The sequence below is a fragment of the Lathamus discolor genome, chromosome Z (assembly GCF_037157495.1).
Source record: "Lathamus discolor isolate bLatDis1 chromosome Z, bLatDis1.hap1, whole genome shotgun sequence".
Classification (NCBI taxonomy): Eukaryota; Metazoa; Chordata; class Aves; order Psittaciformes; family Psittacidae; genus Lathamus; species Lathamus discolor.
This window is the reverse complement of record NC_088909.1, coordinates 106,521,693-106,548,925: the sequence shown is the minus strand read 5'-3', so window position 1 is coordinate 106,548,925 and position 27,233 is coordinate 106,521,693. Positions and strand designations below refer to the sequence as shown.

At 42.0% G+C, this 27,233-nt stretch overlaps 1 protein-coding gene across 1 annotated transcript in view; it reads left to right on the top strand.

Annotated features, from left to right (window-relative positions):
- Positions 1-27,233, top strand: part of RIT2 (Ras like without CAAX 2) — a 208,489-nt gene that overhangs the window by 42,785 nt on the left and 138,471 nt on the right. The window contains exon 2 of the mRNA XM_065662544.1: positions 18,444-18,500. Coding sequence (XP_065518616.1) covers positions 18,444-18,500 — 57 coding nt within the window. The remainder of the gene's footprint in view (positions 1-18,443; positions 18,501-27,233) is intronic.

Below are 27,233 nucleotides of genomic sequence, written 5' to 3'. Positions count from 1 at the left end.
TGGGGAAAAATATTTCTGTTAAGGAGATCTAGTTATAGAACAACTTTCTACAGTAAAAAGGAAAATCTATAAATGGCTAAATATATCCATGACTTTTATGGCTTTTTATGAACAAGATAATTTTGGGTTTAAGGATTATTTTTTTTAGAAGGACTGTTTTTACTTATCAGTCCCACCCCAATATATTGTGTTTCCAGTTAAGTTTCAGAAATCCCAAGGAGAATTTTGCCTCTAATGTGATTGAAGTTTTTGTGACTCCTGGACAACCTATGGTGTTTGTTCTTTTTTTTTGGGGGGGTGGTGTATGTGTTTTTTTGGGGGTGGGAGGTTTGGTTTGGTTTGATTTGTCTTATAGGCTGTTGGTTTTACCAAATAGAGCTTCTGTCACGCATCAAGGTAGGGTGATCCACGGCACCATAAACCCCTGAGACAGCTAGGTTCACACCAGAATAAATGACAAGTACACAAAGGGCAGAAAGTGCATTATGAACTACATGAAAGTTTACCCCAGAAGGAGGAAAGACTGAGGTTTAATTTACACTAGAGGCCTAAGTATTCTGGAGCTCATTCCCAGGTCATAAGCCATCCCTTTCCAGGTGTAGGGAAAAACAAATAAAAAAAAATCCACTGTAAACTCTTTCCATGTTGCTACCATTGATAGCTTTAACATTTCTTCACACTGATGGTACAAACTTCAATAGGCTGATGTGGATTTTCTCTGTGGAAATACAGTCAGCCCTCTAGAACGTCTGTATGTATTTTGTAGCTTTCTGACCTTTTCGGCATCATGGTAATGCTGTAATAAATCACCTCTTTTAGTGCCTGAAGTGTTACCTTTCACCCTCAAACATGTCTGGCAGATGTGCCCACTGCAGATATATCGTCACAATGTAGCATGTACATGTGTCAAACAATATGACTGTGCTTTTGGCAGATGTGAACTTCCAGCTAGGTTTGTACCGTGAGAGGAGAAAGAGGATAAGAGTGTATTTAGCTATTTTATTTTATTGTCCTTGTACTGTGAGGGTGGTGGAACCCTGGCCCAGGTTGTCTGGAGAAGCTGTGGCTGCCCCATCCCTTTCAGTGTTCAAGGCTAGGTTGGATGGGGCTTGGAGCAATCTGGTCTAGTGGATTATTAAGTCTTTGTAAAATAAAAGTAATAGAAGGCCTAAGGCCAGTACTGTCCTCTCTGTTGGCTCATTATTTCCTGTGTTTTGTCTCCAAATTATATATTGTTTTCTGTATCTAAAAGCTCCCTTCGCAGTCAGCTTAAGCATCTGAAGCCTCTAGGTATTTATTCCTTTCAATATCAAAAGCCAGTGTTTAGAATGTCTACTCCAGGGTGTCTAAAATTTGCAGAGGTCAGATCATGACAGCTGAATATTTACGGCCTTTCAGGTGTCTTGCTTCTAAGCAATATTGAGAATCCTGTGATAAACGCATGCATCAGCTGTCAGCAGGAGGGGTCTGGTGTCTCACAGAGGGATCAGAAAGGCAGCACTCGTGGTTGGGAGCCACCTGGAGTCTGCACACAAAACCTGCAGCCCTTCATAGTCTGCCAGTACAAACTGACAGTTTTTCTCCATGCATTTATGATATCTCAGCTGGCATGTGCATTTTAATGCTGAAACAGTACTGAATGACAGTGATAAATCTAGGAGTTAATTTGCAACAGAATAGACTTGCTCCAGAAATTGAGTCTTTGTTCAACAGTTTCGTTTCAGTACTGTTACCCTTGTGAGTTTTATGTTACCTGCGTAGCCATATTCAAAGTGGCACTGGTAGCAAAAAGAACTACTTCTTCCCATCCAGAATACCTTATTATCCTCAGTTCAAGGATTTCTCAACTGCTTGATTTGCATTTTGGATAATGGCTCATAATTACCAGGCTTTTTGATTTGTGGGTATGTGAAGGGAGTAAACAACTGAAAAGCCTCACCCTTCCCCGACCTTATGGAAATCCTTTTAATACAGTAGAAAAGACATTAGGAACTCATGTTGGTATAAGCAATAATGTGTCAGATTTGACTTCACTGCAGTGTTGCCTAATTAGCTGAGAAACATCTCTGAGATTTGACAAGGAAAATATGTTTAGTTCAAAATCATGTTGGTGGTGAAGAACACTTTTCAACTCATATGATGCAAATTATGTGGTATTTAGCTCCACTGAGATAAATAATTCCACAAAGATAAATATAAATTTAGATATATGAATAGGAAATATATTGTTGAGGACAGCATTCTGGGAATAACCAAATGTCTTTGATTTATTATATTTTTATTGGGATTTTAGCAATGTCCTGATGTCAGTTTCCTATCTATAGATCTATCTTCAGAAATGCTTCAATTTTTCTAGTCTATTTCTTTTAAATATGATTTCAGCATCATTGTTATTTCTAGAAAAAATGTGTAAAGTATCAAAATAATGAGTCAAAGAATTTCTGAGCAAAAGGCAATATTTTAGATTTTTGTTACATTTTTGCATTGAAAGAAAGCTAACTTATTAGCTACATTAATAAATAGAAATTTTGAAAAAGATCATGGATGTGATGAAAAATTATCTAGAAATCATATAATTCATAATAGAATTGTAAGTATAGGTAATACGCTAGGAAATATATAACAGTAAAATCAACAAATCAGTTCTGTACTTTGGATAATGCTTATACCATCAATCCAAAGCAGTAAATTTATCATTTTTAGCAACTTCATTTGCCAGCTCCTTCAGGAACCACGGATGGATTTCATCAGGTCCCGTGGACTTGCATACATTCAGTTTCCTAAGATGGTCTTGAACCAGATCCTCTCCTACAGTGGGCCTAGGGTCTTCATTCTCACAGTCCCTGTGTCTGCCTTCCAAGACTTGGTTGGTGTGGTCAGAGCATTTGCCAGTGAAGACTGAGGCAAAGAAGTCATTAAGAACCTCAGCCTTCTCTAAATCCAGGGTAGTCAGTTCTCCTGATAGCTTCTGTAGAGGGCCCACGTTGTCCCTACTCTGCCTTTTATTTGCAATGTACCTATAGCATCCCTTCCTGTTATCTTTCACATCCCTAGCCAAGTTTAATTCTAACTGGGCCTTAGCTTTCTTAACCTGGTCCCTAGTTTTCCGGACAACATCCCTGTATTCTTCCCAGGCCGCCTGTCCTTCTTCTACCCTTTATAAGCCTTTTTGCCTTTGAATTTTCCTCAGCAGCTCCTTATCCATCCAAGGAGGTGACTCCTGGACCTCCCGCTGCACTTCCCTCTAGTCAGGACAGAACACTCCTGAGCTTGCAGTAGGTGATCCTTGAATATCAACCCACAGTCTTGGGCCACCCTGCCCTCTAGGGCTACAGCCCATGGAACCTTACTAAGCAGGTTCCTGAAGAGGCCAAACTCTGCTCTTTTGAAGTGCAGGGCAGTGAGCTTGCTGCACGCTCCCCTCACTGCCCTGAAGATCTCGAATTCAACCATCTAATGACAGCTGCAACCAACTCTTCCAATGAGCCCTTCCCTGTTGGTGAGCATGAGGTGAAGCATGGCACCTCTCCTTGTTGGCTCCTCTATTACTTGCAGAAGGAAGTTGTCTTCCACACAATCAAGGAACCTCCTGGATTGCTTGTGCCAGGCCGTACCGTCTGTCCAGCAGATGTCAGGATGGTTGAAGTCCCCCATGAGAGCAAGGGTCTGGGAGCGTGAGGCTGCTCCTATCTGTCTGTAGAGTGCTTCATCCACAGATTCCTCTTGATTAGGCGGTCTGTAATAGATCCACACAGTAATTTTTACCATCACTGTTGTCCCATTAACCCTGACCCACAAACTCTCTGTTGACTGCTCACCTGTCCCCAGACAGAGTTCCATTCTTTCCAGCCTATCCCTAACATAAAGGGCAACTCCCCCTCCCTGCCTGTCACGCCTGTCTTTTGTAAACAGCCTGTAACCTTCCATTCCAACACTGCAGTCATAGGAGCCATCCCACCATGTTTTTGTGATGCCTATTATATCATACCCTCATAGACGTGCACACAACTCTAATTCCTCGTTTGTTCCCTATCCCAAGGGCGTTTGTATAGAGGCATCTGAGCCGAGCTCCAAATGAAGCCGGCTCATTGGCTGGAGCAGCTGGAATATCTTCTACATTGCTCCGAGCATTTATTATAGGTGCTGGCAACTGACTGGGTGTGTTGGGATGCAATGATGCCCCTTTCCCCCAACACATCTAGTTTAAAGCTTTCTTGACCAGTTTGGCAAGCCTCCTACCAAAACTGCTCTTCCCCTTGTCAAACCAGCTCCACCAGCCTCCAGTAGACCTGGCCTCCCAAATTGAGTCCCATATACTAGATACCCAAACCCCTGACTATGGCACCACAGTTCTAACCATTTATTAACCTGCCCAATCGTCCTAGCCTTTTTGGGTCCTCCCCTGTATCCTGGAGAATTGGCGAAAAGACTGTCTGAGCTCCAGAGCCCCTAACCACCTCTCCCTGGGCTCTGTAGTCCTTCTTTATGTTCTCCAGGCTACTGCTATCTATACCACTAGCCCCTACATGGGTCAGTAGAAGTGGATAATAGTCAGTTGGGCAAAAAATTTTATCTTCCTTTAGATAGTCAAGTTTCACTGAATTCTCAACACTCCTTCAGGGCCATGGCCATCCTGGCTGGGGCTTATCTGAGGACCTTACTAAACTATCCAATTGGTAGTAGTGACGGATAGTGTGTCCTGGGTTTACCTGTAGTGTGTCCAAACGACAGGGACTAAATCAACAAGAGCTTATGACCCGCACTTACTGGGAATTCCTTGTTCACTGGGAAGAATTGCAGTTCCCTATCCCCATCACGGATGGGGTTTAGTGGGTTACCCACGCCTGCTGGCGGAAGGTAGGCACAAGCTGAGCCCGTCAGTGTAGCATGCTTGCGGCCCCGGACATCTAAGGGCATCACAGACCTGTTATTGCTCTATCTCTGATGGCTGAACGCCACTTGTCCCTCTAAGAAGTTGGACGCCGACCGCTTGGGGGTTACATAACTAGTTAGCATGCCAGAGTCTCATTCGTTATAGGAATTAACCAGACAAATCACTCCACCAACTAAGAGTGGTCATGCACTACCACCCATGGAATCGAGAAAGAGCTCTCAGTCTGTCAATCCTGTCCATGTCCGCACCAGGTGAGGTTTCCCGTGTTGTGACATAGACCGTTATTGTTCAGATCAACAAGGACAGATAGGCACATAAACCCTGCTAAGTTGAAGGGACTTGGTTGCCTTCAATGTCTGTGAACCTGGATGTTATCCTCTGCTTCACTGTAGCGGATATATTGGATAACCCTTGCATTTGTAATGGCAACAACAACAAAAAGCTAGGCTGTGTTTTAACCCTGAATAAGACTTCTGTGAGGGATTAAATGGAAGAGTTGTATCATCCTCTTTGATGTGCCATCAATTTTCCAGACCATAGGTTTAAAGTACAGAAAAGTTGATGTCACATTACAGAACAACTATTCTCCCACTCTCAAGAAAATACAGTTGCTGTCACTGCCATTTCATCACTGCTTGCTGTATGGGGTATAATTTTGCATGGAAGGTATCACAGGAACTAACCACTAATTTATGTTAGGAAACCTACAATGTCAATTTACCACTTCCTGAAACAGCAGTAAACCAAGTCAGAGCATCTCAAGTTATCATTACATGGAAACATGTCAGCAACTAAAAAAAAAAGGGAGGGAGACATAAATGGTGGTTGCTGAGGGGTTTCTTTCCATGGATTTAAATAACTTTATCCTTTCTTTAAAGTCTTTTTCACAGTGAGCTAAATATGCTTGAGACTGGTAGCTGCAAGGGCTCACTTATAAAACACCCTACCCTGTATTTTTCTCATTTGCTGTAGTTCCTTTGTAAAATTAGCGTGTTTATCCACTGACTTTAATTGAAACATGTCTATTTGTAATGGTTCAACATAGACTGTATTGTTCTCAGAAGTAATATGTGAAGATTGAGTCTTTCTAGCTCTATTTAATGTATTCTGCTTTAAAAATCACATTATATTAGAGTCTGGTTTAGAACCTATTTATGTCATTATATTTTGGATTGCTGACTAACGGAAGGCTTAAGTTACCACTGGATTTTCTTGCTGAAGTACAGTAGAAGACACATTATTTTATCTCACCGATTTTAACTTGATGGAAGAAGCACAGTGGGAAAATGTGCTAATAGCAGCATTTACCAGAAGTAATTTCTGTTTATTGATGCATCTTGTCAAGTCATATAAGCTAAGCTGGGTATGGACTGTTCAGTATTTTTGTGGGAGACCTTTCCGGTAGAGGTCAGGGATACGCTATGGGGGAAACGGTGCATAAGTGGTAACAATATACTTTGTCATTATAGTTAATTTATATCACATTATGATGATGTCTCTTATATGGGGAATAAATGCAACTCTTGTCTGCTTCCTTGGTTCCTTAAACACTGACCAGAGTTTTAACATGAATTTTACAACACAGTGCATTCTGCTTTCCTATATTACACCAGGACCTGAGTATGGATGTAGGTATTAATGTTAGCCAGAAGTTTTTAGTACAACCACTTCACACTAGAATTATGCTGATTCAGAAGACATGGAGCCTTTTGGCAGTGAGAACATGTTTGCTGGAGGTTCATGGAGAGTTTTTCAAGTCCTGGATGAATTTCTCTGAAGTTTCTCTTTTTGTCTTTCAGTACCTGCTGGAAAGCTGTTACCAGTACCTAGTAATTGTCTTTGTTCTACTGATCACACTTTAAAGAGAAGTAGTGGTAACTCATATCTTTGTATCTAATGCTTTTGAGAAAAAACAGCTGAGAGATATTCTGAGATTAGTGATTTTTAATCATTAAGTTCGTTCCAAAAACAAAGCAGGTACAAAACGGCATGAACAAGTCTTTTGTTCTGCAGTCTGAACAACACGACTAGCTCTCCTACTTCAATCACTATAAATGTTAAAGTATATTTTGTTTTGTTGTTACCTTGAAGCTTACTTCAGCATGCTTCCCATGTAGTTTTGTGTGTTACGCTTTTTTTTTTTAAAAGGAAATGCAGCTTGACAGCCATTTCAGCGATGAAATTGTTCCTAATATCCAGTCTAAACCTCCCCTGGTGCAGCTCGAGGCCATTACTCCTTGTCCTATCTCTTTTCACTTAGGAGAAGAGACCAGCCACCTCCTGGTTCCATCTTTCTTTCAGGTAGTTGTAGAGAGCGAGAAGGTCCTCCCTGAGCCTTCTGTTCTCCAGGCTAAACTCTCCAGATCCCTCAGCTGTTCCCCATCACACTTGGGCTCCAGGCCGAGCACCAGCTCCATTGCTACTCTCTGGCCCTGCTCTAGCACCTCAATGTCTCTCTTGTAGTGAGGGGCCCAGAGCTGAACACAGGATTCAAGGCACGGCCTAACCAGTGCCCAGTGCAGGGGGACAACCACTGCCCTGGCCCTGCTGCCACACTGGTGCTGATACAGGCCAAGATGCTTTTGGCATCTTTGGTCACCTAGGCACAAGCTGCTCATGTTCAGCTCCTTCAGTCAGCACCCCCACGTCCTTTTCCATGAGCAGTTTTCCAGCCACTCTTCCCCAGGCCTGGAGCGGTGCATGGGGTAGTTGTGGCACAAGTGCAGGACCCGGCACTTTGTTGGACCTTGTACTGTTGGCAGCAGCTCATTGATTCAGCCTGTCCAGATCCCACTGCAGAACCTCCAGCACATCAACACCCTGTCTAGTAAGACAGACTTAATATAAATGTCTTTTGGCTTTTAAGACTGTGCCTTCTGATGCTTACTACTCTTTACTGTGACCTTCAGCTTTGACAGGTGAACAGAACACCTATCACTTCAGCAAAAAACAGTATAAAAAGCAATGCTGTATCAGTAGCCTACTTATCCAATAGATTGTTGTACAGCAAGCATCTGCATTTTACTAGTATGCCAGAATTAACTCAAGACAGAGAAATAGAATTTGGCTTGCCTTCGTTTCATAGCCAAAGCTCAATAAATAATACACTGTAACACCTAAAAAATTAATAATTGCTGCTCACAGTCTTTGCAGCATTCCTTCCTGAAATGGCGTGGTAAAGCTCTCATCCTGTTTCTTACAGGGAATAACAATGTAAAAAGTGGCTACACTGAATTAGAATAAAGGTGCCTTTAGGCTGGTATCCTATTAGTAAATCTAACTGGTAGTGGTTACTTTGGGAAGAATATATGAACAAAATAAAAAATACAAATACTTCTGCTAAAATGTCTTTATATCCTCCAGCAGCATGAAGATAAGAGTATCTTATCATGGAGGGAGATTGTTGAGTTTATTAGAATGAGTTTTTAAAAAATCCAAGTGTTAATCCAGCAATACACTTTGCCATTTACCATGTCATAGGACAATCATAGAATCAAGTCTACTCAATTTGCAAAAATATTTTATTGCTAGATATTATTGCCTTGTATCTGTATTTAGGTTCCCTGTACTCTTAAAATGTCATAAAATTCTGCAATAACCTGCATGAGATATCATTCTTCTTATTATTTGTCTCTTTGACCAAAGGAGATACTCATCATAAATTCATCTTATTCCTTCTGTAGACAGAATGTTCAACCACTCTGAATGTTTAGTGATCAGATGTAACACAACACATGTAACACAACACATAGCTCAACAATGTGAAATGGATAATCTCATTGATTTCAGCATGAGGCAGGTCATTCACATGCTCTTCCAGATAACGGTTTTGGTCTCCCATCTACTCAGGTTAGCTACATGTCATCATAGAAGACTGCTGTTTTGGGTGACCTTCTCTCCACTGACAACAGCCAACCTCTCACACCTTTGACCTTATAGGTATTGTTTGATGATTTTGGTTCACACTTATGTGAAACACATGTAACAAAATTATTTTTTTGGTTCAAGTGACTGCTGGTGTCAGTGATTTCTTCTAAAATGTACTATGATGTAAATGCAGCATACATATAGAAAGATAATACCAATAAGCAGAAGAAATATACTGTGTACTCAAATCACATTAACCTTGTGACATGGAAAGCTGTCGTCGGATACAAATGTCTGCAGTTTTGTCAGACTTCTCAGTAAGGGGTAGGAGAAGAGATAACAGTGCAACACATCTTGTTCAGAACAGCAAGATGGGCTGGCTTTGACTGCATGGATTGTCCTCAACATAAGAATGACGTGGAACTTTTGGAACAAGTCCAGAGGAGGGCCACAAGGATGATCAGGGGATTGGAGCACCTCCTGTATGAAGACAGGCTGAGAAAGTTGTGTCTGTTCAGCCTGGAGAAGAAAAGGCTGTGTGTAGACCTCACAGCAGCCTTCTGGTATTTGAAGGGGGCTTATAAGGATGCTGGGGAGGGACTATTTGTTAGGGACTGTAGTGGTAGCACAAGGGGTAAGGGGTTAAAACTTAAAGAGGGGAAATTTAGATTGGATGTAAGGAAGTTCTTTACTTTGAGGTTGGTGAGGCACTGGAATGGGTTGCCCAAGGAAGTTGTGAGTGCTCCGTCCCTGGCAGTGTTCAAGGCCAGGTTGGACAGAGCCTTGTGTGGGATGGTTTAGTGTGAGGTGTCCCTGCCCATGGCAGGTAGGTTGGAACTAGATGATCTTAAGGTCCTTTCCAAGCCTAACCATTCTATGATTCTATAATTGTATATGAAGATCTCTCAGATACCCTCCTGTAAACAAGTGTATCGTAAGCACTGGATCATTTAAGTTATCCCTCATCATTACAAAGCGGTATCTTACATAGAAACTTATCCCTGGAAAGCAAGAGTTTCTTTATAAAATGTTTGAGATCAAAAGCATGCAGTACTTTAGGAAAGTAAACATTCATTTCCAGCAGTGATATTATTTGAAGACCTGATTATAGATGCTATCTATTTTACAATGTCATGTATTAAATTAATGTTATCCCCACCTGAAACTGAGAATACAGAGGAAATTCTCTGAGCCTGTGTGTCAGTGATTCAAGGCAGTCCTTTCACATAGAAAGCATCTTAAAATCAAAGAGGTTTCTTGCGTCTTCCATCCATGTTTGAATTATGTTTCAGAAAATCCCTCATCTGGTGGCTAGAAATATTTTCTCATTTGTAGCCTGAACTTGTCCATAGCTAGCATCCCACATTTATTTCACAGCAAAATTTCCATTTAACTTTAATAGCTTTTGTTGTTCTTGCTCTTTTACCATGATTTATGAAACTTTCAGAAACTGAACATACATGAAATCTTCCTCAGATTGTATTTAGATTTTTTCCAACTTTTTCTTTTCCTTCCACTCTCCTACTTAAGGTATTCTGGCATTATTGGTGTTTCCAGCTACTCAAAGTTGCTGTGAGTATTAATGCAAGTCAGAGAGTGGATAAGATTTTGGAAAAAAACTACTGTCTTCACCTCTTGCTGTTCATCATGTATATGTTTGCACATTGGTATTACAAAGTCTATTTGATAAGATTCAGTGGGCAGAAGAATGATTACAGATTACTCTTTACTTGACAAGTCAATCTAAAAATTCAAGAATGAGCTGTGAAGGAGTTGCTTGTAAGGATGTTTTGTCATTTTTCCAAGCCAGTGCAACAGAAGTCAACATTCCGATTTTTGGGCATGAACATTTGAAAAGATCATACATTTTAGATAATACCTTGAGTCTTCAGGATTTGAAACCACCAGAAAGACCAGACCTGTTAAAACTATACAGAATTTTTTAGAGATAAAATAGTAGTGATAAAATGCCTGTCTGGTTGCTGAAATACTCTGATTTTGATATTGTAACATTTTTACTTATTCATAGATATATAAACACTTTATCAAAAGAATAAAATCAGGTATGTTTAACATGTCCTGGGCATGTTCTTAGAAATATGTTTGATTTTACAGATTGATAGAGACAAGGATGTCACTTAAACTTTTAATGTATTTATTGCTTTTTCTCTTTTGTGCCAGTCTTTTCCTATGAACATGTTATACTGTTCTTAGACTCCGTAACTTCTTTGCTCCCTTCTCTATGCTAATGAGATGTGTGTGCTTGCTTCTTTTCTCATGAACCTCATCAACTAGTCTGTAAGACTACTGACTTTATCATACTATATTATTTTTAAGTCCATCTTCTGTGCTGGTACATTCAAAACCTCAATGTTTATAACAACAAAAGTTAAAGATCCACTGGAATAGTGAATCTGTACTAAATTGAATCAGCCATACGGAATCACAGATCCCTGATTTGCAACCACCGTGTTAATTTTCCTAGACTATTTCAGTGTAGGATTTTGTGATGAGGGTGAAGATTCTTTTGGAAACAGGAGAGTATGAATATGTGGAAGTTCTTGGTAGAATAAAGACAGATAGGAAGCTCAGGACAAGATATTCATGTCATGGATACTGTTACCATGAAGAGCGTTGTGTTGGCTCACAACGTACTCTCTGGCTTTGAAAAACAGTTATAGGACTATTTTCAAAGTTGTTGGTATAAATCAAATTCAGAACAAATGAGAAGGACAGTAGGATTCTACTCTTAACTTTTCTCAAAACTGTATGGGTATCTAAGCATTTTCTCTGTTGGCCTGTGGGCCTGTACAAACACATACGTTCTAAAAAGTTGATACCTTCTATACATAAAATTTAACATTGTTTCACTGATAAAAAGAGTGCTTCAGAATGAAAATACAGCCTCAGCCCTTTCCTAAGAAAGGTATTTCATACTGGGAGGCAAAAAAAAATATTATCAGAAAGGGAGTAGAAATTATATTGAAAGTAGCAGACACGACTTAAGTTTATTATTCAAAGAAAACGTACATTTCAGTGCCAGCGTAGGCAATCTGCATTTGCTTAGCCACAGATGCATATAAAGAAGATACTATTCATCTGAAACAATGATCCTTTTACTTATCATAGTCACCCTGTGATGTGCATGTCCCATGGAAATGGAATGATCTTCATGGTGTTATAAAATATTCATTAAAAATTTTCAGGCAACTTGAAATTCAAAATGTTTCACAATGTCTGCTATGGATCAAAAGGTTTTGTTTTGGTTTGATTTTTTACCCTTTTTTTTCCTGATTCTTCTTTTACATGTATTTATTCAAATACCTTTTTTATCCATTTATTCTGTTTTAATACCCTGCTTTAAAGCCACATTTTGATGCAGTGCTTTGTGTGTGGCATAAATTAAAGTTTAAATTCTCTGATTCAGACATCTATAAAAATTTGAAGCAGTATTATTTGGTTTTCCAAAGGAAAATGGTCACAATAATAGCTGATGATGGTCTGCATTTGTTAGTTGGGAGTGTTAATTTACATAGAAGAAAGGATAATGGGTAAGGAAAAGAGGAGGAAGCAGGGAGAATATTTTCATACAGCAGCATGGAATACCCATACCATTTTGGTATTAGTTTCTAAAATCAATTTGCTCTGGAAAATTACTGCTGATGAAGAAGACATTATATTCCACTGAGGCTTCTGTCCTGCTGGGGAGCCCGGACAAAGCTTGTTATAAACAGGTCTTATTCCCAAGGTTTCAGCTGTGTGGTTTCATGCCATAGCTCCTTCTTTTGCTCTGGGAAGTGTTCCACCAGCTTTCAACTATCATTCAGAACTAGTTTCTGCATGTCAAGGAGCCAAGACTGGAATATCTGGTAAATCTAGACACAACTGGTGTTATACCTTAGAACTGATGTTTTGAGACTTCATTGTCCTCCATTCTCATGGAATAAGGGGTCTGTTATTTGAAGCCCAAAGTTAATTGTTCTGTTCCCTTATAGGAGGTGGCCTTTTAGCCTGCTCTGAAAATTCTTGCTGCAGTGATGTGCAATAGGATTTAACAGAAAATGCAAATTCTTGTTTCAAAGCACACACAGAGAAAGATGAGTTGCAATTCCCACCTCTTATACGCCAGTTTCCTTATTTTATGCTGTAATTCAGTGATTAAAAAGAACAATGTACCTCAGTTCCTTCTGTCTGAGGAAAAAAACATAACCTGGTTTGGTTATGTTACTAATTTAATTAGGTGGTGCATGTGGTGACAAGCACCAAAGAGGTTCCCTGCCCTAGTGATTAGGAGGAGCTCTTAACAAAGTTGTGGAACAAAACACATGCAAAAAGAAAGTTTTATTCACCATTTCCCTGGCCAGCTGACTGTAAGGTGTTTTCAGTCATTATGTAGAAGTACTTCTCTGAACACTGTTCACAGATTCTGTACCCCTTCGGATTAACTTTATGTATAACCAAGTCAGATCATGTAGAGCTGTGGGCTGAGACTGTGATCAGTCCGTATTGCTGCACTCAACATTACAAGATAAGTTCCTGTTATGATCTTCTTCTAAAGCACTGTTTGCAGCCTTGTTAAAGTTTTGATGCTGCGTATTCACACACATGGTGTAGTTCGTAAGAAATTAATTTTACATAGAATCATAGAATCATAGAATAGTTAGGGTTGGAAAGGACCTCAAGATCATCTAGCTCCAACCCCCCTGCCATGGACAGGGACACCTCACACTAAACCATCCCACACAAGGCTTCATCCAACCTGGCCTTGAACACTGCCGGGAATGGAACACTCACAGCCTCCCTGGGCAACCGATTCCAGTGCCTCACCACCCTAACAGGAAAGAATTTCCTCCTTATATCCAATCTAAACTTCCCCTGTTTAAGTTTTAACCTGTTACCCCTTGTCCTGTCACTACAGTCCCTGACGAAGAGTCCCTCCCCAGCATCCCTATAGGCCCCCTTCAGGTACTGGGAGGTTGCTATTAGGTCTCCACGCAGCCTTCTCTTCTCCAGGCTGAACAGCCCCAACTTCCTCAGCCTATCTTCACAGGGGATGTGCTCCAGTCCCCGATCATCCTCGTGGCCCTCCTCTGGACTTGTTCCAACAGTTCCATGTCCTTTTTATGTTGAGGTCACCAAAACTGCGCAAAATACTCCAGGTGAGGTCTCAGCAGAGCAGAGTAGAGGGGCAGGATCACCTCCTTCGACCTGCTGGTCACTCTCCTTTTGATGCAGCCCAGGATACGGTTGGCTTTCTGGGCTGTGAGCACACGCTACCGGCTCATGTTCATTTTCTCATCAGCCAGCACCCAAGTCCTTCTCTGCAGGGCTGCTCTGAATCCCTTCTTTGCCCAGTCTGTAACCGTGCCTGGGATTGCTCCGACCCAGGTGTAGGACCTTGCACTTGTTATGGTTAAACTCCATAAGGTTGGCATCAGCCCACCTCACAAGCGTTTCAAGGTCCCTCCGGATGGTATTCCTTCCCTCCAGCATGTCAACCGGACCACACAGCTTGGTGTCATCGGCAAACTTGCTGAGGGCGCACTCAATCCCACTGTCCATGTCACCGACAAAGATGTTGAACAAGACCAGTCCCAACACCAACCCCTGAGGGACACCACTCATTACCAGTCTCCAGCCGGACATCCAGCCATTGACCAGACAGTTCTTTATGTACCGAGTGGTCCATCCATCAAATTGATGTCTCTCCAATTTAGAGACAAGGATGTTGTGTGGGACAGTGTCAAATGCTTTGCACAAGTCCAGGTAGATGACATCAACTGCTTTACCCTTGTCCATCAATTCTGTAGCCCCATCATGGAAGGCCACCAAATTGGTCAGGCAGGACTTCCCCTTAGTGAAGCCATGCTGGCTGTCATCAACCATCTTGTTGTTTTTCATGTGCCTTAGCCTGCCATCCAGGAGAATGTGCTCCAAGATTTTACGAGGCACAGAGGTGAGACTGATTGGTCTGTAATGCCCTGGGTCTTCCATTTTCCCCTTCTTGAAAATGGGGGTTATATTTCCCTTTTTCCAGTCGTCGGGAACTTCACCTGACTGCCATTATTTTTCAAATATGATGGCCAGTGGCTTAGCAACTTCATTCGCCAGCTCCTTCAGGACCCGCGGATGGATTTCAACGGGTCCCAAGGACTTGTGCGTGTTCAGATTTTTAAGATGTTCTCGAACCTGATCCTCTCCTACAGTGGACCCAAGGTCTTCATTCTCACAGTCCCTGTGTCTGCCTTCTAAGAACTGGGTGGTGCAGTCAGAGCCTTTGCCAGTGAAGACTGAGGTGAAGAAGTCGTTCAGAATCTCAGCCTTCTCCAAATCCTGTGCAGCCAGTTCTCCCGAAAGCTTCCTCAGGGGGCCTGTTTTGTCCCTAGTCTGTTTTTTATTTGCTACGTAACTGTAGAATCCCTTCCTGTTATCCTTAACATCCCTAGCCAATTTTAATTCTAACTGGGCCTTAGCCTTTCTAACCTGGTCCCTAGCTTCCTGGACAACATCCCTGTATTCTACCCAGGCCACCTGTCCTTGCTTCCACCTTTTATAAGCCTCTTTTTTCCTTTGAATTTTCCTCAGCAGCTCCTTATCCATCCAAGGAGGTCTCCTGGCCCTCCTGCTGCACTTCCTTCTAGTTGGGATGCAGCACTCCTGAGCTTGTAGCAGGTGATCCTTGAATATCAACCAACAGTCTTGGGCCCCCCTGCCCTCCAGGGCTATATCCCATGGAACCTTACTAGGGAGGTTCCTGAAGAGGCCAAACTCTGCTGTTTTGAAGTCCAGGGCAGTGAGCTTGCTGCACACTCTTCTCACTGTCCTGAGGATCTTGAACTTGACAATCTCATGATCGCTGCAACTAAGGCTGCCCTGGATCATCACGTTTCCAGCCAGCCCTTCACCCTTGGTGAGCACGAGGTCAGGCACGGCTCCTCTCCTTGTTGGCTCCTCTATTACTTGCACAAGGAAGTTGTCTTCCACACAATCGAGGAACCTCCTGGATTGCTTGTGCCATGCAGTGCCATCGTTCCAACAGATATCAGGGTGGTCGAAATCCCCCATGAGAACAAGGGCCTGTGAGCGTGAGACTTTTCCTATCTGTCTGTAGAGTGCTTCATCCACAGGTTCTCCTTGATCAGAGGGCCTGTAACAGATTCCCACAGTAGTGTCTCCCACAGCTGTTTTCCCTTTAACCCTGATCCACAAACTCTCTGTAAACTGCTCACCTGCCCCCAGAGTTCCATACTCTCCAGCCTATCCCTAACATAAAGGGCAACTCCCCCTCCCCGCCTGCCGGGCCTGTCTTTTCTAAAGAGCCTGTAACCTTCCATTCCAACACTGCAGTCATAGGAGCCATCCCACCATGTTTCTGTGTGCCTATTATATCGTACCCCCGTAGACGTGCACACATCTCTAATTCCTCTTGTTTGTTCCCCATGCTACAGGCGTTTGTACAGAGGCATCTGAGCCGAGCTCCAAATGAAGCTGGCTCGTTGGCTGGAGCAGCTGGAATATCTCTACATTGTTCTGCTCATTTATTATAGGTGTTGGCAACTGACTGAGTGTGTTGGGATGGAATGATGCCCACCTCCCCCAAAACATCTAATTTAACATGTCCTAGTGGCTAACATTTGCTCCTTACAGTAGAAAGTCAGTCTGATGCTTCCAAATAATTTTAGCCCTCTTAGATCCTGTGGATTTGATGAGAGTATGAATGATGTTTTGACCTATGATTTGAGTCTGTCTTAGGAGACAGGAAAAATACCTACCATGAGTTCTGGGTGTCCTCTGAGAATTTCTGTTTCAGTTGTGACATGGTGTGATGCAGGTGATGCAGGCGTAGCTCCAAAAGGAAACAGAATTAGATCAGAAACAGAGTAACTTGCTTTTTAAAAAAATGAAATGCTTGGCAAGAAAAAGCAGCAGGTAGTGATACAAATCAAAGTCATTTGTGGTACAGGCCCTTGGAAAGCTCAGAATTTGTGGGCATAAACCACATGAAGAGTAGCTCTGCTAGCTGCCTCTGCTTAGAAGAAACTAGGCAGTTTACATTAGACATCAATTTATTCTTCATAAACCACTAACAGTTATCAGATGGAGGAGCCTAAAACTCTGTTGTGATTAAAAAATCAGGTGTCCTGGAAATGAAAGTGTCGGAACATACACAGTACTTAAAAGTAGTGCAACTGATAACAGATAACAAACACAGAAGACAGGAGTGTCACTGCATGTAGATTTATTCCTCTATAGTATGTGTGGACTGAATGAGCTTCTTTTACACAGTTACCCTCTCTTGAGTTACTATGAATTTATAATGCTGCTTCTTAACATTTATATTTGTCTGCACTAAAGATGTAATAATTTATTAACATGGTAGTAAATGTTTAATACTCCTTGGCTGTATTATTTTATAAAACTATAACCGTAACCCCTTGATTATGGAAAAGATAAGGAGGACAAACATTAAACTAAAACCGTGCTGGTTTAAATATGGGTATATTTGCACGCAGAATTTTTAGAAGTTGCACTTCTTGTTCATAACTTCTGCTACTGAAGGTAACTGAGATGTTCAAGACATGGGGCAGAATCTCATGTTTGATTTAAGGTGGTATGACTGGTAGTTATCATCTAGGTGGGATACTTCTTAAACAACCATCCACAAAGCAGCTAAAGAGTCATTTTAATGCAGGCATTAAAAAAGAAAACACACAACAAAACCATAAAAAATTAAAATAGTGGAATTGGATTAAAAATCAAGCAATATTTAAAAAAAAAAGAAGGTCCTTTCCGCCCCTTCCCCCCCTTTTTTTTTCCCTACTGTTCAATTGGAATTCACCTATTTAACTTCTGAAGGATTTTTCACAGCTCTCAGACTTAGGCAGACAACTTCTCTTTTCAAATTAGATGAGATTTAAATTCCTGAAGGAAAACAACAAAGGTAGCATAACTTCCCATGTTGTTCTAATAATGTGATATTACTGAGACCGCTGAATACCCCAGCCTGCTTTCATGCTTATTCAGGATCCATTCACTTTAGATGTCATACTGGAAACTTGTGGTTGGACAGGGTATGAATGCTTCTGGTTTTCTGTATAAATTGGGATGTAATTTCCGGAATATCAGTTGTACTAAATTATGCACAGCAATTTTCTGAAGACTTGTGTAACTTTTCTAAAAATTTGGAAAATAGGTACTACTCAGTCATAAATCAGTCTGTTCAGAAGAAACCACGTTCTAGATGGTTAACAAATTATTTGTCTGATACATCAAATTTTATGACTAGGGTATTCCTAAAATGCACCAGATGTCAAATCAGATTCTGCAGTTAGTGGCATTTTGCAACATCATGAAAACTTTTACAAATAACGTTTATAAATTATTTTCTATGTTTTCTTCGTGGTAATTTTAATCTGTGTACAAAATCATCTTAAAAGCATTTATCAAGTTTTAAAAAGATGAACCATTTTAATACAACAATTGATAAAATACATTTCAAAAAGAAACTAAAATCAATAAAAAATTATTATTTTTCTATTTATCAGTTCTTAGTTACCACTGTAATACCAATGTGTTCTTGCAGCTGTAGACACAAAAAAGGCTTTTGACTCACTTTCTGTTATTCTCCTTGTTGTGATTTAAAGACAGCAATATTCTTTTTTCTTCCCTCTCTCTTTTGCAGCAATGACAATGCAGTTCATAAGTCATCGGTTCCCTGACTATCATGATCCAACTATAGGTGAGTAGAGATTATTCTCTTCTTCATCCCTTTCAATCTCTGCTTATTTGAGATTGCCACTTATGAGAAATTCCTCCTAAATAACATTAGATAGAAATAAGATCTGTAAACTTTAAACTAATCCTCAATTTTGTGGTAACAATGACATTGTTTCATGGTTGTATTATACCATAGCTATTTCTACCTGAAATGTTTTGTACAAAATCTCTTCCAACAGATTTGTGGCTTCATGCCGTATAGCTACTTATGTCCATGCAATTATAATCACAAAATACAAACCAAAAATGTTACAAGATAGAAAAAATATTTCAAATATTAAAATAATATATAAACTCCAGTCTGAAATGTGTTTTTTTGAAAGTTCTGTTATTTTAGTACTGTTTTTCACTATTAAACGCTTAGTTAACTTTTTCTAGAAAAATCGAGTGGCTATTATTCCATGGGATATAGCCTTAGAGGGCAGAGCGGGCCCAAGACTGCTGGTTGGTATTCAAGGATCACCTGCTACAAGCTCAGGAGTGTTGCGTGCTGACTAGAGGAAAGTGCAGCAGAAGGGCCAGGAGACCTCCATGAGAAGCTAATAGAAAAGCTAACAACATATGCAGCATGATGAAATCTGGGGACAGTCTCCCAAGGATCAGTATGGAAGTATTTCTTGGGCATGAGTGGATTGGATTGTGAAAGCCAAAGTGCTGCTTGAGTTGAAAATTTTGAGAGATGTAAAAGACAAGGAGAGGTTTCTACAGGCACACTGGTAAATAACTGAAGGCCAGGAAAAATGTAGGACTGCTGCTGAGTAGCATAATGATGAGGAACATGGAAGGGACTAACACTCTTAGGACTTTATCCCAGCCTTTACAGACAAGCTGTGTTTAGTGGAGGGGGATCAGCAAAGGACAAGTTAGCTAAACTGGGTGTAAACAAGTTAACTAAACTGTGTTAGTAAGCTTGGGTCAATTGCTGAGTTGAGTACCTCGAAACAGGACGCCTTCAACACCAGAGCAGGGGAAGCTCAGTGTCCAGGAGCCCCAACACAGAGCGGCGAGAGCCACTGAGGGAGCCTCAAGTTCTCGACAGGACCTGCCCAGGAGCCAGCAGCTCCGCTGATGCGAGCAGGGACTCACAGGGGGCGGAGCCAGGAGGGGCGGCACCAGCCCTGAGGGCTTAAAAACCTGCCCCAGGAAGTGAGAGCAACCAGGGCAGGCAAACAGGACGGGTTGAGGCACTTTGCATGGGCAGGCGAATGGGATGGTGAGCACTCACTTTATAACCAGGGTCTGATCTGGGAGCTCAGCTCTGGCTGCCCCGACGGTGGCCAGCGTAGGCACCCAGACAGAGCCAATGAGAGAGGAGGCTGCCGTGCAGGCTCAGAGTATAGAGAGTGCCTGCCCTGGTCTCATGAGGGAAAGGTGCACCCTGGTGGAGGCCCTCCTGCAGCAGGGGCTGAGCTGCGGGACGCTGTCAATGGGCTGCAAGGTGTCAGGGGAGCTGAGAGGAAGCAGGGCTGCTTGCTCCAGGCCTGATCTGTGCAAGGGCCTCAAGCATCCACTGTAGTTCATGGAGGAAAGACAGAGGCGTTTAATCCAGGAAGCTGGGAAATAGTAACAACAAAAAAAAAAAAAAAAAAAAAAAAAAAGAGGAAGAGGACAATTAAAAGCAAGGGGCTTCCTCCTAAATCTGTTGTCCCCATGCAGAACTGCTTTGCTGTCCTGCAGGGGACTAATGAGGAAAACACACTTGCACCATGCACAACTGGCTGATGCACTGGTAAAGAAGATTACTACTGGTGCTGCCAGGAAAAAGCGACGGGTCATAGTAGTAGGGGACTCTACTTTGAAAGGCACAGAGGCACTGTTGTGGTTTAAGCCCAGTCAGCAACTCAGCCACACAGCCCACTCTCTCACTCCCTGCCCCACTTCCTCCCTCCACACCCGGAGGGAGGGGGAGGAGAATCAAATGAATGTAACTCCGACGAGTTGAGATAAGAACAGTTTAGTAACTAAGGTATAACACAAATCACTACTGCTACCACTGATAATAATAATAATAATAAGAGAAATAACAAAGGAAGAGAACATAACCGCTCACCACCTGATGACTGATACCCAGCCCAACCCCAGCAGTGAACCAGCCCTTCTGGGTAACTGCCCCCAGTTCTACATCCTGGGCATGACGTGCTGTGGTATGGAATACCTCTTTGGCTAGTTTGGGTCAGGTGTCTTGTCTGTGCTTCCTCCTGGCTTCCCCTCCTCCCTGACAGAGCATGAGACTCAAAAAGTCCTTGGTCAGAGTAAATGTTGCTAAGCAGCAACTGAAAACATAGGTGTTATCAGCGCTATTCCCAGGCTGAAAGTCAAAAACACAGCACTGCACCAGCTACTAAGAAGGAGAAAAATGACTGCTGCTGCTGAACCCAGGACAGGCACCTATTTGTTGGCCTGACCCAGTCTCAAGGGAGGTGTGTAGCCTACCAGGTGCACAGATCAGCGATGCTGCAGAGAGGATGCCTGATCTAGTAAGTCTCACTGACTGTTATCCACTACTAATGATCCATGTGTGTGCTAGGGACATAGATAGCAGTAGCCCGGAGAACATAAAGAAGGACTAAAAAGCCCTGGAGGAGGTGGATAGGGGCCCTGGAAGAGGTGCTTAGGGGCTCTGGAGCTCAGATAGTCTTTTCATCAATTCTCCAGGATACAGGGGAGGCCCCCAAAAAGGCTAGGAGGATTTGGCAGGTTAGCAAATGGTTAGAACTGTGATGCCATAGTTGGGGGTTTGGGTATCTAGAATATGGGACTCGATTTGGGAGGCCAGGTCTACTGGGAGCTGGTGGAGCTGGTTCGACAAGCAGAATTTTGATAGGAGGCTTGCCAGACTGGTCAAGAAAGCTTTAAACTAGATATGTTGGGGGAAGGGGGCATCATTCCATCCCAACACACCCACTCAGTTGCCAGCACCTCTAATAAATGCTCAGAGCAATGCAGGGATATTCCAGCCACTCCAGACAATGAGCCGGCTTCATTTGGAGCTCGACTCAGATGCCTCTACACAAACACCTGCAGCATGGGGAACAGCCAAGAGGAATTAGAGTTGTATGCATGTCTATGAGGGTATAATATAATAGGCATCACAAAAACATGGTGGGATGGCTCCAATGACTGGAGTGTTGAAATGGAAGGCTATAGGCTCTTAAGAAAAGACATACCAGGCAGATGGAGAGTGGGAGTTGCTATTTATGTTAGGGATAGGCTGGACAGTATAAACTCTGTCTGGGGACAGGTGAGCAGTGAACAGAGAGTTTGTGGGTTATGGCTAAGGGACAACAGTGATGGGAGACATTACTGTGGGGATCTATTACTGACAGCCTGACCAAGAGGACTCTGTAGATGAAACACTCTATAGACAAATATGAACAGCCTCTGGCTCGCAGGCCCTTGTTCTCATGAGGGACTTAAGCCACCCTGATATGTGTCGGAGGAACCGTACGGCCTGGCACAGGCAATCCAGGAGGCTCCTCAATTGTGTGGAAGACAACTTCCTTCTGCAAGTAATAGAGGAGCCAACAAGGAGAGGTGCCATGCTTGACGTCGTGCTCACCGACGGGGAAGGGCTTATTGGAAATGTGATGCTCCAGGGCAGCCTTGGTTGCAATAATCATGAGACAGTCAAATTTGAGATCCTTAGGGCGGTGAGGGGAGCGTGTAGCAAGCTCACTGCCCTGCACTTCAAAAGAGCAGAGTTTGGCCTCTTCAGGAACCTGCTTAGTAAGGTTCCATGGGCTATAGCCCTAGAGGGCAGGGTGGCCCAAGACTGTGGGTTGATATTCAAGGATCACCTACTGCAAGCTCAGGAGTGTTGTGTCCTAACTAGAAGGAAGTGCAGCATAAAGGCTAGGAGTCACTTCCTTGGATGGATAAGGAGCTGCTGAGTAAAATTCAAAAGCGAAAAGAGGAAAGCTAAGGCCCAGTTAGAACTAAACAGATAACAGGAAGGGATTCTATAGGTACATTGCAAATAAAAGGCAGAGTAGGGACAACGTGGGCCCTCTCCAGAAGCTATCAGGAGAACTGACTACCCGAGATTTAGAGAAGGCTGAGGTTCTTAATGACTTCTTTGCCTCAGTCTTCACTTGCAAATGCTCTGACCACACCAACCAAGTCCTGGAAGGCAGAGGCAGGGACTGTGAGAATGAAGACCATAGGCCCACTGTAGGAGAGGATCTGAATCGAGACCATCTTAAGAACCTAAACGTACGCATGTCCGTGGGACCTGATGAAATTCATCTGCCGGTCCTGAAGGAGGTGGCAGATGAAGTTGCTAAGCCACTGGCCATCATATTTGAAAAATCATGGCATTCAGGTGAAGTTCCTGATGACTGGAAAAAGGGAAATATAACCCCTATTTTTAAGAAGGGGAAAATGGATGACCTGGGGAATTATAGACCAGTCAGTCTTACCTATGTGCCTCCCAAAATCTTTAAGTAGATTCTGTTGGAAGGTATGCTAAAGCACATGAAAAACAACAAGGTGCTTGGTGACAGCCAGCATGGCTTCACTAAGGGGAAGTCCTTCATGACCAATTTGGTAGCCTTCTATGATGGGGCTACAGAACTGATGGACAAGGGTAGAGCAGTTAAGGTCACCTTCCTGGACTTATGCAAAACATTCGATGCCATCCCACATAACATCCTTGTCTCTAAATTGGAGAGATATCAATTTGATAGGCAGACCACTCGGTGAACAAAGAACTGACAGGATGGCCGCACACAAAGAGTTGTGGTCAATGGCTCAGTGTCTGGCTGGAGACCGGTAACGAGTGGTGTCTTTCAGGGATCGGTGTTGGGAGTGGTCTTGTTCAGCATCTTTGTCGCTGACCTGGACGGTGGGATTGAGTGCGCCCTCAGCAAGTTTGCCGATGACACCAAGCTGTGTGGTTCGGTTGAAACGCTGGAGGGAAGGGATGCCATCCAGAGGGACCTTGACACACTTGGAGGTGGGGTGATGCCAGTGCTATGAAGTTTAACCATGCCAAGTGCAAGGTCCTACAACTGGGTTGGAGCAATCCCAGGTACAGCTACAGATTGGACAGAGAAGAGATCTAGAGCATCCCTGTGGAGAAGGACTTGGGGCTGTTGGTCAATGAGAAAATGAGCATGAGGTGGCTTCAGTGTGCACCTTCAGCCCAGAAAGCCAGCTGTATCCTGGGCTGCATCAAAAGGATCATGACCAGTAGGTCGAAGGAGGTGACCCTGCCCCTCTACTGTGCTCTCGTGAGACCCCACCTGGACTATTGTGTGCAGTTCTGGTGACCTCAACATAGACAGGACATGGAACTGCTGGAACAAGTCCATCCATGAGGATGATCAGGGGATCGTAGCACCTCTTGTATGAAGACAGGCTGAGAAAGTTGGGGCTGTTCAGCCTGGAGAAGAAAAGGCTGCGTGTAGACCTCACGGCAGCCTTTTGGTATCTGAAGGGGGCCTATAGGGATGCTGGGGAGGGACTCTTTGTTAGGGACTGTAGTGGTAGCACAAGGGTAATGGGTTAAAACTTAACCAGGGGAAGTTAGATTGGATGTAAGGAAGTTCTTTCCTGTTAGGGTTGTGAGGCACTGGAATCGGTTGCCCAAGGAAGTTGTGAATGCTCCATCCCTGGCGATGTTCAAGGCCAGGTTGGACAGAGCCTTGGGTGGTATGGTTTAGTGTGAGGTGTCCCTGCCCATGGCAGGGGGGTTGGAACTAGATGATCTTGAGGTCCTTTCCAACCCTAACTATTCTGTGATTCTATGATTCTATTAAATTTAATATAATAAGAGTTGTGCTCTTGGATCACATGCACTATTAACTCCAGTGAGCTTAAGTGCATTGTAAACTTCAGTAATGATAAATACTCACATGTAACTCTAATACACTGAAATACACTTTAAATGGTGACCATTACATGTCTGTTTAGTTGGAGTATAAGGGGGTAGTCTGATATGGAAGAGAGATCTGGGATGAATTCTGTGTGAGTTATTTTCTGTTTCTAAAACAGTTAACTCCAAAAACTGTGGTAAAAGTTGTGTCTCATTAAAATGTTTAAAAATCCCCCCCCCCCCCCCCAGCCATCTAAGCTGTGTACAAGTTGGGAAGATATTTTCAGAGTGTAAACCAAGTAATTTAATGCCTGGAGCAACCCAGATTCCTTTTTTTGTATTGGGTATCATCTGTGCACATCCTGTCAGACACCTAGCTAACACCAAACTGAGCATGTGCCCCCAGTATAGCTTTGTGGCAAAGAAGGGTCATGGTATGCTGGACTGCATTATGAGGTGTGTTGACAGTAGGTTGAGAGAGGTGATCCTTCCTTTCTCTACTCAGTACTATGGAGGCCACACCTGGAGTATTGTGTCTGGCCATGGGCTCCCAGGCACAGTTTGGCCAGAAAGGTTGTGGAGTCTCCATCCTTGTAGATAGTCAAAACTGTATAGACATAGTCCTGGGCATCCAGCTCTAAGGGGGGCCTGCTTTAAGCAGGGGTTTAGACCAGATGATCTCCAGAGGTCCCTGACAACCTGAGCAATACTTCGTGTTGTGAAGAGTTGTCAAAAAACTTCTTGCTGTTAAGCATCTTGTGGGCACTATAACAATTATTAATATAAATGTATGTAATAAAAAGTTTGTGACATTGAGACAGAAATCAGCAGAAGTGAACATTTATTCATTTAATAATGTCTTAGTTATTTTTGCTTACAGGAAAAAGTCCTTGCATTTATAAGGACTATCCATCCGTATGTAATATTTAGTTATACTAAGCAAAAGACAAAAGATGGCAGAATCTTGGTCTTATAAGTGGGAGGTAATATTAAAATTCACAAAGATTGCCTTGAAAAATATTTTTTTTTTTTAAAAAGAATAAAAGAAGAAAAATTTTTTGTTATCTTTGAAATATTCAGATAATTCAAACACAGGTTTGACCTCTATAAAATTACTCCATTTTTAGGTAAAGCATCAAATGGTTAATATTTATCTTTACCATTTAATGATAAATAATACTACTAATTGTAGTATTTCTTTTAATTTGTTATTTCTACAGAATTGCACATTTCCTGGTTATTAATTCGTGGTGAATTGTGGTATTTTAATGACAAAAAAAAAAAGATGCATAAACTCTTCATGCCACTACTAATTCTATAACCATTGAAAATATTAGAAAATAAGAACGTGATGTGTCAGCTCTAAGGAAGACAAAACTACTATGCAGTTGCTACAAATTCACTTGTTGCATGCAGAAAAAAATGTAATCATTAGATCTAATTAGAAAAAAGGAACATTAGTAGTTACTGACACCATTAAGTTGTGTACATACACCCATCTTTATTATTAACTATCCATCTGTCACCTGTATTTATCCATATATTGTATCCTGTCATAATCTTTAAGTTATTGGTCTCTAGACACTACCACAATATGAATAATAGATAATCATAAAGAGAAGGAAAGCTTATGATGCATTGTAAGTACATAATGCAGGAATGCCTAGAGGACCTAATCAGCATGAAGGTCTCCTTGAGTAAGAGACAGCTTCTACTCTGTAAAACCAACACTCTTAATAGGTGAAAAGAGAGGGAGAGACAGAACAGCGAATTAAAATACTGAATTCAAACTCACACAGCTGGGTGGAGGCAGGACTGGAAGTACAGCTCTGAGTTTTATCTATTCAGCACTTCTGTCCCTTGGAACATGCTGAGGACATCCTGAGAAAGGCCTAATTCTATTTATGCTCTGAAGCACATACTAAACAAGAGATTATAATCTTGGGCTACATGCGTGCATTTCTTTTTTGGGTAAATTTGTCATATGACCCCTCAAAATCGGACATAAATCCCCCAGACAAAGAGAAGGAATAATTTGTTATCTGACCTGTAATAACAAATACATTTTCAAAATCTCACTACACTCAAAAATGTTATACTGTTGAGATTGTGCTTGCTACTTTCGATCCCCTGGTTGCAAATCACAGAATTTATCTTTTTTTGTTGTTGTTGTACATCCACTAGTAGGCATATTTTAACTATTTTCCATCTGTCTAAAAGAATATTAGGTGATCCAGAATGAGCATATTCAGGGCCAAGACTATGCGATGACAGGATTTCATAGAATCATGAATCATAGAATAGTTAGCCTTAGAATACTTAAGATCATCTAGTTCCAACTCCCTGCCATGGGCAGGGACACCTCACACTAGACTGTCATGCAAGACTCTGTCTAACCTGGCCTTGAACATTGCCAGGGATTGAGCGTTTTGTCAAATAAGAGGTTATTCTTCAAAGGTCACAAGGAGCTAGCCACAAACAGATGCTTTGTGTTATGCATTTTAGACCACTTTCATTCCTCAGTAATTTGTATCCTATTTATGGAGCTCATGAGCTGTCCTGAACTTCTCTGAACACAGATCCACAAACTCATCTTGTATGATCAGCTAACAATACATGAAATACCTGAAACAAGGAATCTACAACAGTTTTTCCTTTAACTTTAAAATAAAGGGCTGCCAACTGGTTTTCATGTTCTATTTCATAAAAGCCCAAATCCTTGAGAAATGTTCTGAAGTTCGATTCTTTTGGTATAAAGAATGTATTTTATGTTCTGACCTATTTCTTGCTTCATAGAAGAATACCCATGGGCAATTGGTTTTTGAAGGTTTTAGACTTTTTTTTCTTGTTATTTTAATTTTATTCATCATCTGTAAACTG